The sequence below is a fragment of the Saccopteryx leptura genome, chromosome 8 (genome assembly GCF_036850995.1).
Source record: "Saccopteryx leptura isolate mSacLep1 chromosome 8, mSacLep1_pri_phased_curated, whole genome shotgun sequence".
Taxonomy (NCBI): domain Eukaryota; kingdom Metazoa; phylum Chordata; class Mammalia; order Chiroptera; family Emballonuridae; genus Saccopteryx; species Saccopteryx leptura.
Window position 1 is genome coordinate 42,614,507 of NC_089510.1, and position 13,037 is coordinate 42,627,543.

Consider the following 13,037-nt stretch of genomic DNA (forward strand, 5'->3'; position numbering starts at 1 on the left):
GATAATTCTTTGTTGTGAGGGGCTTCCCAGAGTCTAGCAGCGTCCCTAGACTCTATCCATCTGCCCCACTGTGACAACAAAAACATCTGCAGACACTACCAGATTTCTGAGGGGAGGTGAGAGGTGTGCCCTTGGTTGAGAGACACTGTTCTAGAGAGGTTTAGCAGGTACCAAAAACGTGGGGGTGGCTGGGTCAGCTCTCCAAACTGTGTGACTGCAAGTAACATGAGTGTAAAATCAGCAATAATTTCGTTGGGTACCATAAGTGCTAAACATACACACGGGCACAATCTACACAAGGTCATAACCTAAAAAGAATAAAATTATTCTTTGAAAAATTTTCCATGGCCATCCATGTTCAATTAGCTCCTTCTCAGCTCTAGCTTTTTCCTTACTACTACCTAAATGCTGACATTTCTCATTCAAAATCTCTGAATCCAAATATATAGTATATTTCTAACTGCTTACCAGATATCTCTACAGGAACCTCAAATTCAATACATCAAAAACTGAATGCATCATTCTCTATAGTAAAATAAAACAACTACCTCTATTTGTTACATTTATTAATAGCCCCAACATTCATCAAATATAGAAACTTAGTTTTAGATGTATTCTTATATCCCAATTTAATCCCTAATTCTACTTCCCAATATATTCATAACCTATTCCTATAGCTTTTTTAGCAGTATGATTCAGGCCATCATTTCAATCCAAAATATAACATAATGAAGGGGGATGAGACTCAAGTGAAAGACACAAAGCTACCACAATGTAGTCAGAGTAATCTTTCTAAAGTAGAAATCTGATCAAGCCCCATCCCATTTCTTTCTAATGATCAGGGCCCTAACACCATGGTATCACTCTGAGAATACTTATTAATTTGAATATCTCAATCCATTTTCTAAAGAACATTATTTCTGATTGCTCTGTAGTTTGAAGTAAAAAAGCAGCCAATATCTAAGTTAAAAACTGGTAAGTTATACAAATAACAAGTCAAGTTATAAACATAAAATGGCCAGTACAAGTGGTAACTATGCCACTCATCCCAGACTAGTGTATTTTATACCACTCATGGCTGAAATGGCAGCCACAATATATCCCCTTCCATTTCTTAAGAGAACGGCACTTTCACACACTGCTGGCACTGTAAATTGCTACTATCTTTCTAAAGTTAACTTGGCAACAAATATCAGAGCTTTAAAAATGCCAGTACCTTCTGATCCAAAATATTCACTTCTAGGGAATTATCCAAAAGAAACAATTAAGTATGTGTGTGAAGTAGTTTTATAAAGAAGCACTTACTATAGCCCTATCAAGGACTGAAGAGTTGAAAAGCTTTTGGACTTGGAAAACAGGGCTGTCCCGAGACAAGAACAGCTTTAGCAATGACAGAGGCAGAATACAGATTGTCAGTAAAAGCAAATACATACTTCCAATGATCTCTTCCATCCCCTGCTGACAGGTTGACTGAATTACGTTTTAAATCTAAAACCAGGTGAGGCCTCAGAATCCTTCACCACAGAGATATAAACAGCCAAATTCTATACTACTTTGGTCCAGTCTAAACATTTAGAAACACTGACCATCTGGGAACTAGATCATACCAAAAGAGATCATGTTTCACAAAAAAAATTTTTTTAGAGTCTAGCACAGCACTTTCCAATAGAAATTTAAGTCACAAATATAATTTATTATTTACTAGTATCTACATTAACCAAAAAGACAGGTGAAAGCATTTCAACATGTAACCAAAATTGTAACTGTAACTATTTTACTTTTTCTTACCAAGTTTTAAAATTCAGTGGATATTTCATTTCTAGCACATTCTTAATTCACTGGAAATATCTGATCTGTATTTACATTTAATAAAACTTCCAGGAGATCCACATATCCAAATTGTTCCAAACATATTTAAGAGTTTGTCCAACAACCAAGTTTGAGTATCATTTTTTATTTATTATTATTTTTTAAGATTTTATTATTTTAGAGAAAAGGAGGCAAGGAGAGAGAGGGAGAGAAAGGGAGAGGGAAGGAGGAGGGGGGAGAGAGGGAGAATAAGGGAGAGAGGGAGAGGGAAGGAGAAGGGGAGAGACAGAGAATAAGGGAGGGAGAGGGAAGGAGAAGTGGAGAGACGGAGAATAAGGGAGGGAGAGGGAAGGAGAGAGGGTGAGAGAGGGAGAATGAGGGAGAGAGAAGGAGAGAGGGTGAGAGAGGGAGAATAAGGGAGAAAGGGAGGGGGGAAGGAAGAGGGGAGGGGGGAGGGGCAAAGAGAGGGAAGCATCAACTAATAGTAGTTGCTCCTCATATATGCATGCCTTGACTCAGCAAGCCTGGGGATTCGAACCTAACCCAACCAGTGACCTCAGCATTCTTAGTCGATAGTTACCCACTGCACCACCACAGGTCAGGCTTCAGTATCAGTTTTTAAAATTAAATTTTTACTTAAAATTTAAAATCCAGTTTCTCAGTAGCACAAGGCACATTTCAACTGCTCGATTTAACTAGCCACTAATGTATTGGACAAGACAGGATTAACATTTTGCCAATAAGTTAGGCACTGAATGAATATAAATAGGAAACGATAGAAGAGAATGGGTCAAGAGAAAGTAGTGTTCTGCGATGGAGCAATTATATAATTTGTAGTTATTACACTATAATCCACACATTTCCAATTGCTATGATGGAAAGAAAGTTTCTGTTGGTCATCAACTAGTATTCTAGTGGTTTCTGTAGACTGTGATGAAAAAAAAAAAAGGTCAACCAAATAAATAATTGAGGAGGTATATCTTTCAGATAGTATAAAGCTGGAAGCCATAGCTAATACCTGGAAGAGAAAATGGAGAATCAGAAGGAATTCCAGCAGACCAACCAACCTAGAGGACATAGTAAAGTGAAATTTAATACAGATTAGTTTTGTCTGAAAAAAGCAATTATCTTTTAAAGATAATGCTTTATATGGGAAGCCATTAAAGATACTTTCCAACACAGAAATTTCTGATTATTCTTTGTTTAGTTCAGAACTTGATCAACAGCTGCCCACAATTCTGGGAAGAAACCACAACATTGACGGCAAAACTGGGTTAGTCACCAATGTACACATCTATACTAGTAGAAAACATACTTCCTAAATTATACAATGATTCTACTTACAGACAGAGGCAAACATCTGATCTTACAATTTATGATATAGTTGTACCTGATCATTAGACGGAAATACTGTTTACTTTTATTTTTCTTTTACATTAGTCAGGACATACTGATTTTTTAAAATTTAAGATTGTGGTACAAGTAACTTGTATTTTATATAAATTCATCTCTACAGAGCAAAGGGTTATTACAAAGTATTTGTTAAAATCCACTATTTCAATCAACATCCCACAAATTATAAGCTTCATAGAAACAAAAAGTATGAATTACAGGTTTATAAAAGTTTCCGAATTCTACTTTAGCCTGGCTGGCTTTTTGTTGTTGTTGTTGTTATTTTTTCTGACCAAATCAGCAATAAAACCTTTTAAAAACAGCTTTATTGAAGTATATGATCCGTATGGTAAAAAAGCACAAATCTTGTTCACAACTTACTGACCTTTTTACATAGATCACCCAAGGTAAAGATACAGAATATCTATAGTACTTCAAAAACTCCATCACCCCTTCCCAGCCAATAAGCTGTCAGAGGTAACCATTACATTGAAGTCTTCAACAAAGATTCGTTTCTGACTTCACAATCTTAAATTTTAACATTTCAATTATTAAACCACACAATTCTAGACCCTGGCCAGTTGACTCAGTGGTAGAGCATCAGCCTGGCATGTGGATGTCCCAGGTTCAATTCCAAGTCACAGCACACGGGAGAAGTGCCCATCTGCTCTCCCATCCCCCGCTTCTCCTCCCACAGCCATAGCTCAATTGGTTTGAGCTCATCAGCCCCGGTGCTGAGGATGGCTCACTGGAGCCTCTGCCTCAGGTACTCAAAATAGCTCCATTGTATGCATGGCCCCAGATGGGCAGGGCATCGACCCCAGACCAGAGATGTTGGGTGGATCCCAGTCACGGTGCATGTGGGAGTCTATCTCCCCTTCTCTCACTTGGAAGAAGAGGGAAAAAAAAGATTCAGAAGTAAAAAAACAATTTTAAGTTGCACCTTACCTAGGAGTTAGCTCATCTGTGAAGTTAAACGGACTAACTCCTATGAAATCATATTGTTTACCATTAAGAACACAATTTTAAGCTCCCCATCATGAAAAGTAATAGGAAGTAAGCCCTGGCAAGGTAGCTCAGTTGGTTAGAACATGGTCTGGATGTAGCAAGGTTGCAGGGCCCATTCTGTAAGGACATATACAAGAATCAACCAATGAATGCAGAAATAAGTGGAACAAAGCGATATTTCTTTCTCTAACTGATCAATAAATAAATTTTAAAAAGTAATAGGAACTAGATATGAGGACTCTTCATTTCAGGCATAGTTGGTGGCATAAGGTACATTTTCAATAACTAAAAATTTCCTTTAAATTTGGCCAGTTCCTCTGGATTTGCCTCCATCAAGTTGTAACACATAAATAACCATTTTAAATAAAAGATAACCGGCTCATGAGTACATTAACTGAAGGTAGACTGTGATCAATACCACTGTTTGACACATTTCTATTGCCAAGTTACGTATCAGGACATTACTCCCCAGTGATACTGAGCTAAACCAAAGATTGCGGATCCAAACATAGAAAATAATTTTTTCTTAGAGGCCTTCCTTTATAAATAAATCCATGAAGTCTCAACACTAGGAATTCTTCAGCCTCATTTTTATTACTCTAAAAGAACAAGATAAGTAAGTATTGAATGCCAAGAGAATACAAGAATGAGTAAGAACAGCGCCCATACAAAAGGAAAAAAAGGCGGTCCTGACCGGTTAGCTTAGTTGGTTAGTGTTATGCCCCGCTCTACACCACCAAGGCTTCCAGTTGGATCCCTGGTTAGGGCACTCAAGGGAAATGACCAATGAATGCACAACTAAGTGGAACAACAAATCAATGCTTTCACTCTCTCTCTTTCTCTCTCTCTCTAAAAAACAATCAATATCCCTTTCTCTCTCTCTCTAAAAAACAATCAATAAAAGTGGTGTTTTTTTTTAAAAGAAAAATCTCATCAAATTACATCTGATCATGTATAAAACAGCCAAACTTCCCAGGTCATAATTCAAGTGCAGCAAATACTTCTCATAACCTTCTGTTGGTATCCTGATTGGAACTCTTTAGAATTTGATGTAAAATAATTAGAAAATTTCTTTATGATTTGAAACTTTAATTATATGATATCCGATTCAACATTAGAATGAATCCCCAATAGTTAAAGCAAAAATCAGAGTAAGGAATCACATTACAGAGTTAAGGCCAGATTAAACTCTTGGACCTCTTCGACCTCAAATGCATAAACACAGCGAGACAGCAATCAGACAGACCCTCGTTTTAGGCAGTATGAGATTACTTAGAAGATTTTTATTTCATCCTCGAAAGGGTTGCTGAATACTTGGAAAGGCTTCACTAACTCGGAAGGTACTTACAATTCTTTGACTTGCCATAATAGAAAAAAAACTCAGGCATCTCAGAAAGATTTTAACGTTGATAAGATTCCATTTCTTCTAAGAATGATAAGGACAAGCTCTCAAACGGCCAATTTAGGCCATATATTTAAAGCACCATGTTATGTAATTAATATTTTAACAGTATGTAATTTAATAGTAAGGTGACATTTTATCCAAATGGAAACAGTCAAACCAAAATAATCCCCTAATTTATCCAAGAAGGAAACTGTGAAACTATACTAGCTCTTGCCAATCACCTCAAGAAAGCTTCCTAGGAACGCTGGACCCCCACAGTACAGGGGCAACAGTAAACTCCTGGAGCAAGAGCTCCACCTACTGATCAACAGTACTTCCTTAAGCATTTTGGCACCCCAAGTCCACAGAGCTCACGCTCCCCCCCCCCCCCCGCCCGCACACACACACACTCGGTCTGACCCAACCCAAATCCAGTTGAGTCACTAGTTCTTAATACTCATCTCCCTGCTCTTTATTCCAATTCCTTCATCTTCCAGAAGGTCCTGCACACTTCTCAAGTGGGAATAAAACTGAAAGATGACAAACACCACGGTTCCCCCAGAACCCAGATCTGAAAAGGACAGCCAGACCACTCCACTCGGGGCGGAGAGCTAGGGGTGTCTTAGTCCTCCGTTCCCGGACAGGAGACCCCCAAGCACTTCACAAGAGCTTTTCCCTGTCGCCACACTCGTCTTCTGGGCCGAAATCCTGGGTTGCCCGCGTCTTGCCTCTGCTGGCCCTTCAGCGCGCCAACAGCCCGAGCCGAGCCTCCGCCCCCTCCGTGAGCAGAGAAGCCCAGAAATCTCCCCTGGCCGGGTCTTCGCCCAGTCTCTCCCCTCCTTCGCAATCCTTCTCCCCCGCCGGCCCGGCCCGGCCCTGCCCGGCTGCCCTTCCTCACCCTTTCATCTTCCCCGCTTGCTGAGGCCGTTGTTACCACCGATATCAACGCCGTTGTCGTCGCCGACCTGAGCTCTCAGCGCCCTCAGCTCGGGCCACTCAACCCCACAAGCCGGCCTCCCCGCCTAGGGCAGGGAGCTGAGCGGGTGACGGAGGCCGCGAGAGGAGAGCGCAGCCCTGCGTCCCCCGCGGGTGGGGGAGAGGAAGGCAGCGTCTCCCGCCGCCGCACTGGTGCCGCCGCTTCTCCACACGTGCACACGGGGCACTAGGCTCCCGCCCGCCGCCGCCGACGCCAGCCAGACCCGCCGCCGCGTTGTGACCTTTCACCCCGCCCCCTCCGCGCGCCGGCGCGTAAGACGTCTACCGCGCAGCCGTACACCTGCCCTCCGCGCACCCTTCCCCCTTCACTCTAGGACCTCCATGTTTCTGCTGGGCTGGGCCTCTGGTGTCATCTTTCTCCTCCCATCGCTTACGACACTACTTGTGGGGCTTGCCCGGTAAGCCCTGGCGGTAAAATCCGGATTTTTCCGCCCCTCCTTCCCTTCTCTCTCTTTAAGATCAATCTTTCCTGACCCTGTTCTTCCCAGTTGGTAGTCTACCTGATGACCTTCAAACGCTCCTTTCTTGTAATATTTTACAGAGTAGGTGATTCAAAGTGTAAATAAGTCTGTGGAAAACTCAAATAAATGAGGTTTTTCCCTTAAGACAAATAAACGCAATTAGCAATTGGCCGGATAACTTGGCTTCGGGCCAACACGTTTCAAGATTTGAGGTCACGTGACGGCCTCAAACCTTTAAGTCGGATTTCACGAGCAGGCGCCGGAGGGGCGGAAATCCATCGCAACTTCCGGCCCACGGATCGTGGCGTTTATGTCACTTCCTTAGCAGTGCGCTTAAATTTGTTCTACCCACGCTTTCTACCTTGCTTTCTGCATTTACAACATAAGCTTTGTTAAAAGTTTTTAGTTTCTTCCTTAAAATGTAATCGCAACAAATTTAAATGTTCAAACAATTCGCAAAAATTCAGGACCCCGCGGTGTAACGCTCCCGGCTGGCGAGGGCAGGGCGGAGCTTAGGGTCACGTGAGTGTCTAGGCCCGCCCTCTCCCTCTGAAGCTGAAGACATCTCCTCCCTCAGTGACGGAACCTTTGGGTCCGCGGTCTGTACGGGTTCTGCTCCTCGCGCCCTGTCAGGTGAGCGGCGATGTGTAACCCGCGGGAGGTGGGAATAGAAGGGGTGGGAAGAGGAAGAGGAGATAGGGTGTGAACTGCGGCCTCCGCTGTTAGTGATTTCTCGCTGTCATCCTGCACCGGCCGGGAGCTCATTTCTCCAGTCCACCTGACCCCTACTCTCTCCCACTGTTTTCGTTGAGACGTCCACTTTTCTCGAGGTTGGGGGTGAGTGCAGCCATTATGATTTCCTATTCGGAGTCTTTGGGGTTCGGGTAATAGGATTGGTTCAGCCCTTCTTGGGGGTCTGCAATAGTCTCCAGGTTCCAGTCCCCAAGCCCATTCTTCCGCAGAGGCCCTGCACTGCCTTTGCCCGGGGCTGGGGCGCTGGGAAGTAAGAAAAACCCCGGAGGATAGGCGTCTCCGGTGAGACTGGCTTGGGGAGGGAATGACACTGATGTGGTCCTCACTGCGGATACGCTGTAAATCCTGTTTGCGAACGTGTTTTCTCAGCAATTCTGAGTTTGTAAGCTGGAGTCCTTGCAAGAGGCTTTCTGTAGATGTTCCTGTGAATGGGACTTGGAAGGGCAAAAGCAGGCCTTTTACCATTTTCTTCTCCGATTTGTGGTGCAGTAAGGGAAAGGATAGTTGAAAGAATAAAGATGTACTAGCTTCAAAACAGGAGGTATAAGTACGACAGTCTCGATTGAAGGGGGAGGCGTTGAAAGATGGTGTTGCGATGTCGTGATCTACAGGAGACTGGCTGGTTTATGGGAAAGTGATTAGATTTCACGGAAAGGGAACTTATTCTTCAGAAAGTAATTGGGCTGTAATATAATTGAGCCAAATGTGTTTCACCATAAACTTAAAAGGAAGGAGGAGGTTAGGTTGTGATGTCGCTGACTTCGGTATTTTATGCCTCTGACGTTTTCCTTTGCCATTTCTCTCTAAAATCTCACTTGCCACTCCCAGTCAATTCCTTGACCAATGATAAATTCATTTTAAGTAGCACTTGTTCCCCTCCTTACCTTTCCCTATTTGTAAAACTCCAGGTGACCTTTTCAGATTTTGATGAATGGTATTTTGTGAAAATACAGAAATTATTTTGTTTAGGATTTTGCCCAACCCAATGTACTCCCACTTCATTTGCAATGTAATTTTGACTCCAAACAATGTGCTTTAGGGAAGAGTGTTTTTCTGTTTGGGGTTTAAACTCTTTTATTTATACTGAAACTTAGAAAGTCCCTGGTTCTTTTAAATTGAAATGCCTGACTGAAATTAAAATTTTGATTTTAAAATGTAAATTTTTAATCTGAAAAACCATATTCTTGGTTAAACCTTGTAGTTTTCTAACCAGTCTCATTGAAGAGTCCATTAAAAAGAGCTGAATGATGGGAAAGATGGAATCATCCTGCAGTGGTGGATATGACTGCCTTATTTTTGTTTTTCTGTATCTTCTGAATTCTCTACAATATACTGGTGTTACTTTTCAAGGAAAACAAAAAGTTAAATTCTAGAGTAACAGCAATTTAACAAGACTTCCCCTCCTGTAGTGGCAGTCTACCAAATTAGACAAATTCCTTCAGCTTTTTGATTCCTAGAGCTTCAAACTAGTCCAGTCTGGGTGAGACCAAAATGGGAAAGAGAAGATCAGCTAAAAAGCAGTGAGTACTGGGAAGGGGGGAAAGAAATGTCAGTGTGAAAGAGGCTGAATGACTCTGCAGTTTTACTTCACAATTCCTCCAGTTTTAGGGAACTCATAAAAGCAACAACTTAGACCTCTAATAAAAGCTGAAAGATAAGCAACGGGAATTGAGTTACTATTAAAGTTGAATATGAAAAAGACTTTAGGCATTATACACAATTTGTACACACAAACAAGTAACTTGAAACTTGGAAGTCATTAGCTTTACCAGTTTAAGAGTATTATATGTAGAACTCTTAACATATATTTGGGATTTGTGCTATTGTCAAATGGCACACAAGGATTTTTATCTTAGGGTCCCTGATACCTCATGTATTTACTCTGAAGTATTATATTTTACTGCCTTTATAGATAATCACCCATCAAGAATGCTTTCTTTCCTTATAGGCAGAGAGCTTATAAGACTATACTACACAGTATTTTCTCTGCCTCTCTTTTCAATTCTAGCACATTGTATTTAATTACTCTTTTCTGGGCTCTTCCTTAGTAAACCATAAAGCTCCTTAGCAGTTCTAGTGTCTCTATTGTTGCATCTTCAGCACCAGGATGTTGGAAGTACCTGATAGGTTCTAAGTAAACTGTTTATTGAATGAGTGTTTGATAACTGGGCAAGGAAATTAAACTACTTTGTTTTAACGAGCAAGAGAGAGACAGACCATCACAAAGAGAGAGAGATGAAAAGTATCAACTCATAGTTGCAGCACTTTAGTTGTTTATTGATTGCTTCTCAAATGTGCCTTGATGGAGGAAGCAAGGTGGTGCACTCCAGCCAAGCCAGTGATCCCTTGCTCAAGCCAGTGATCATGGGATTATGTCTATGATCTCATGCCCAAGCGGGCGACCCTGTTGGTGAGCCTGCGCTCAAGTTAATGACCTTGGGGGTTTTGAACCTGGGCCTTCAACGTCCTAGCTTGATGCTCTATCCACTGTGTCACCACTGGTGAGACGGAAATTACCGTATTTCCTCATGTATAAGACGCTCCAGTATATAAAACGCATCCTAATTTTGGGGCCCGAAATTAAAAATATATGTATATATTACATAAAGTTATTGAACTCGTTTTATCATAAAATTCATACAACTCATCATCACTGTCAGGACCCCCATCCATTAGCTTGCCCTCATCTGTGTCTGATGACAAATCACTGTCTTCAACAATGAGCATAAAGACAAGTGCAAAAAAGCAAGAAATGCAAGTAGAAAAACTACAATCACTGTAAAAGGGGCACCCAGTTCTTAGACCCCAAATTTTTCGAAATAACGTGCGTCTTATACATGGGGAAATGCAGTAAACTACTTTTAAAGCTCTTGTGGATCATAGTTCCTTCTAAGGTTGTGCACTAAGTATTAGCTTTCAAATAAAAATTGGTAATAACCAACCAAGTCATGATCAGTACAATAGATACAAACCTTAGAAAGACTTTCTTAATGCAGTAACCGACTTATTTTCACAACATATCTGGATAATAGTGAAAGGAAGGGGAGTGAGTTGTACTTAATGAAAAGTGGTTTGGGGCCCTGGCCAGGTAGCTCAGTTGGTTAGGGCATCATCCCGATACAACAGGGTTGCAGCTTCCATCCCTGGTCAGGGCACGTCATGAAGCTACTAATGAATGCATGAATAGGTGAAACAATAAATCGATGTTTCTCTTTCTTTCTTCCTCTCTCTCTAAAATCAATTAAAAAAAAAAAAAAAGGCCTGTACAGGCAACAACTGATACAGCACTAAGCTAAAAGTCAGAGGATCATTGTTCACCTCTGCCATTTTAGTTACCTGCTCTTCTGAGTAAAACTGGGGTTGTGCATTAAGGTTTTTATACTTAGGAATCTTCCTGTGAAAGTCAATGTGAGTTAAAATGAGATTAAACTGTAGTAACCTTTGTGTAAGTATTTAAAACCTAAGTAGTATTTAAATGTAAAGCAATATAGTACAGACTTGACCACAATAGATTTCCCTATCATAGACCTGTGTTCAAGTTCTGAACCTACTTCCACCCCTTATTTAAGCTTTGTGACCTTGGACAGTTTACCATAGATGCTATTAAATATGATCATGAATGCAAAGGGCCTCGTACATACAGTGTGGGGCAAAAGTAGGTTTATAGTTGTGAGTATGTGGAACAGATCTTATCTTTTATTATTTATTAATTATTGTATTGTTTTCTGTATGAGCAACTTTTGCCCAACACTACTTTGTAAAGGAGACTTAAGACATTTTATAAAATTGAGTAACAGGCTTGGGGTGTGGAGAAAGGAGTAGAATTTGAAAAGAAGTGTGGGAGGTATTGAGGAACTAGAGTTTATAATGAGCCCATTCAAAAAAATAGAGGGGAAAGAAAAATGTACTTTTAGCAGAGATTCTAAAACATATTTATTAGTAGAAACTGAGAAATATAAACATAAATCTCATTATTTTGGCAGCTGCAATGACTTTTTTTTTTTTTGGCTACAGAGAGAGGGACAGATAGGGACACACAGACAGGATGGAGCGAGATGAGAAGAATCAAGTCTTTGTTGAGGCACCTTAGTTGTTCATTGATTGCTTTCTCATGTGTGCTTTGACTAGGGGACTACAGTAGAGCGAGTGATCCCTTGCTCAAGCCAGTGACCTTTGGGCTCAAGTCAGCAACCATGGGGTCGGTTGTGTCTATGATCCCACACTCAAGCCAATGACCCCACACTCAAGCTGGTGAGCCCAAGCTTAAACTGGATAGCCCACGCTCAAACTGGCGACCTCGGGGTTTTGAACCTGGGTCCTCAGTCCCAGTCTGATGCTTAGCCAATGCACTACAGTCTGGTCAGGCGACTTAATATTTTCTATAAAAAGATTTTCCAAAGCATATGATTATTTGTATGTGGAATCAACTTAAAGATGTAGTTCTTCTATTTTCTAAATTATCCCTACAATGGATTATAGAAATACATTAAAATTGCACAGGCCAGTAACACAGGCAGTTTTTAGTCATGCCTATGTTTAAAATTTTTGCCTTTTATTTTACGTTTTTATCTTATTTTTATCCTCATATGATGTTGACATAGGAATGTAGAGAACTTAATGGAGACATCAGTTAAAATAAAATTTTTTCCTTCCTACATTGAGATGATTCACAAGGATTAGTGGTTTTGTATTGGAAAATATCAGTAAATTAAACAGTAATTGAAGTATAGCTATCATGAGTTTATGTTTCACCTTAATCCTGAAAAAAAATTATTACTCATTTGTTCTAAGGGAAAAATTTCTTAAGAGATTATTGAATATTCTTTTTAATGTCAGATTCTCTATTATAGTAAAATTAAAATTGTAGTCAGTAACTATGTTTATTTTTATTTTTTTTCAATAGAAACTTTAATTAATTATTTTAAGAGGAGAGGAAGTGGGGGAGAAAGAGTTCTGGTCACTCATACATTCTTTGGTTGAGGTTTTTTTTGTGCCCTCTGGGGATTAAATCTACCGCCTGGTGCATGGGGAGGGTGCTCCAACCAACTGAGCTACTCAGCCCTGGCTTTCTGTAGAAACTTTAAAAGTTTATTTATTCTGTTTTTTTATTGTAAAATGAAAGTGACTTTGGCTTAATAAGTGTATTCTCATATATATAATGTATACATATTATGTACATAGTAAATATATATATATATATAGTGTGTGTGTGTGTGTTTTTATAAGGACAGCTG

At 40.5% G+C, this 13,037-nt stretch overlaps 2 protein-coding genes across 6 annotated transcripts in view; one reads left to right on the forward strand and one right to left on the reverse strand.

Annotated features, from left to right (window-relative positions):
• NAA50 (N-alpha-acetyltransferase 50, NatE catalytic subunit) overlaps positions 1 to 6,838 on the reverse strand; it is a 33,161-nt gene extending 26,323 nt beyond the window's left edge. Inside the window, exon 1 of one of the 3 annotated variants that reach the window (XM_066347725.1) lies at positions 6,492 to 6,838. In XM_066347725.1, the coding sequence (XP_066203822.1) occupies positions 6,492 to 6,499 (8 nt within the window). In that variant the 5' untranslated portion in view covers positions 6,500 to 6,838. The remainder of the gene's footprint in view (positions 1 to 6,491) is intronic. The other 2 variants (XM_066347723.1, XM_066347722.1) reach the window with 2 other exon arrangements.
• A 130-nt stretch (positions 6,839 to 6,968) lies between these two features.
• Positions 6,969 to 13,037, forward strand: part of ATP6V1A (ATPase H+ transporting V1 subunit A) — a 67,999-nt gene continuing 61,930 nt past the window's right edge. The window contains exon 1 of one of the 3 annotated variants that reach the window (XM_066347721.1): positions 6,969 to 6,987. The gene's annotated coding sequence lies outside the window, so the exon portion shown is untranslated. Of the gene's footprint in view, positions 6,988 to 7,398; positions 7,684 to 7,760; positions 7,888 to 13,037 lie in introns of those variants that run through there. The other 2 variants (XM_066347718.1, XM_066347719.1) reach the window with 2 other exon arrangements.